The 1,287-nt window shown below is 52.7% G+C and overlaps 1 protein-coding gene across 1 annotated transcript in view; it reads left to right on the plus strand.

Annotated features, from left to right (window-relative positions):
• Positions 1-571: 571 nt before the first annotated feature.
• The window catches only part of SLC35B1 (solute carrier family 35 member B1), a gene marked incomplete at its 5' end in the record, with an annotated part of 5,576 nt that continues 4,860 nt past the window's right edge, over positions 572-1,287 (plus strand). Inside the window, one exon of the mRNA XM_015570776.1 lies at positions 572-677. Coding sequence (XP_015426262.1) covers positions 572-677 — 106 coding nt within the window. The remainder of the gene's footprint in view (positions 678-1,287) is intronic.

Genomic DNA, 1,287 nt, shown 5'->3' on the forward strand with positions numbered 1-1,287 from the left:
CCAGCACCTTTGCAGCGCCGCTCCGTCTCCCCAGATGTCCAAAATGCGAAAGTTGGTCTTTGGATTCTCGGGACCTGGTGATTTCTCTTCCCTTGATTCGTCCCCCCGCGCCGCCCCCTTTTGGTCCTAAGAGCTTGGGTTTTACGGGATGGGACTTGCTTACACCCCCACCCCACCCCCAGCAGGTTCCGTGACCTGCGCGGTTCCTCTTTGGAATTGCCAGATGCTTACATACAGCTGACTCTTTCGCCCTCGGCCCTGCTGCTGTAGCCCACATCCCTTCCGCTGCCGGGGGTACCTCGTCTCACCATCTAGTTTTCTACGTTTCTTCTAACTCCATCCTGTACGGACATTCTTGTCCCGGGCCACGGGATTAGCAGGCTGGGGTGTCTAGTTTCTAAATCTAATCAGGTGGGCCTCTTGGGTAAATGAGCCCAATGGCCCTTGCCAGGCTCTCCCTGCCTCCAGCGAGGCAGGATAATTCCAAAGTGCCAAGCGCCGCTGGACACACTGGCTGACGCCGAAGGAAACACACTGATTCCTCCCCGTCTTTTTCATGTGTTTCGTTCCTAGAACAAGAGGAAAGTATGGGGAAGGAGCCAAGCAGGAGACGTTCACTTTTGCCTTAACTTTGGTCTTCATCCAATGTGTGATCAACGCCGTGTTTGCCAAAATCTGTGAGTACCGAGCTAGTGTTCTGCGAGGTGCCCCCTCCCCTTCGTATCCTGGACTGTAGGCAGGGACCCAGCCTTAAGGTCTCACTCCCAAGGTCTCCCGCCCCCTTTAGCCCGTGCATGGCCTTTCTGTGGAGTCTCTCAAACGCGTGGCTCTGGAATGGAGTGAAGCCCTTTTCCCTGAAATTAGGCCACCTGGGTCAGATGTGCAGAGAATGGGTCCTCCGTCTTACAGCTGCCCGTTGAGAATACTTAACTTTTCTCGGTCCCTTTGGTTTTCCTTTAGGTGTCAACTTCAGGCATGTTTTGAGCGTTCTCCCTGCTTCCTGGGGACTAACAGCAGGCTAACTAGTCCCTTGAAGGGAATGATTCTGTGCCCCACCTCTGCCCTGCGTGTGGTCTTGTGTTAGGCTTAGGTGGGATTGGAGCGTTGAATCAGTGGTTCTCAACCTTCTGGCCCTTTAAATACAGTTCCTCATGTTGTGACCCCAACCATAAAATTATTTTCGTTGCTACTTCATAACTGTAATGTTGCTACTGTTATGAATCGTCATGTAAATATCTGATATGCAGGATGGTCTTAGGCGACCCCTGTGAAAGGGTCATTTGACGG

The sequence above is a fragment of the Myotis davidii genome, unplaced genomic scaffold, assembly GCF_000327345.1.
Source record: "Myotis davidii unplaced genomic scaffold, ASM32734v1 scaffold327, whole genome shotgun sequence".
Taxonomy (NCBI): domain Eukaryota; kingdom Metazoa; phylum Chordata; class Mammalia; order Chiroptera; family Vespertilionidae; genus Myotis; species Myotis davidii.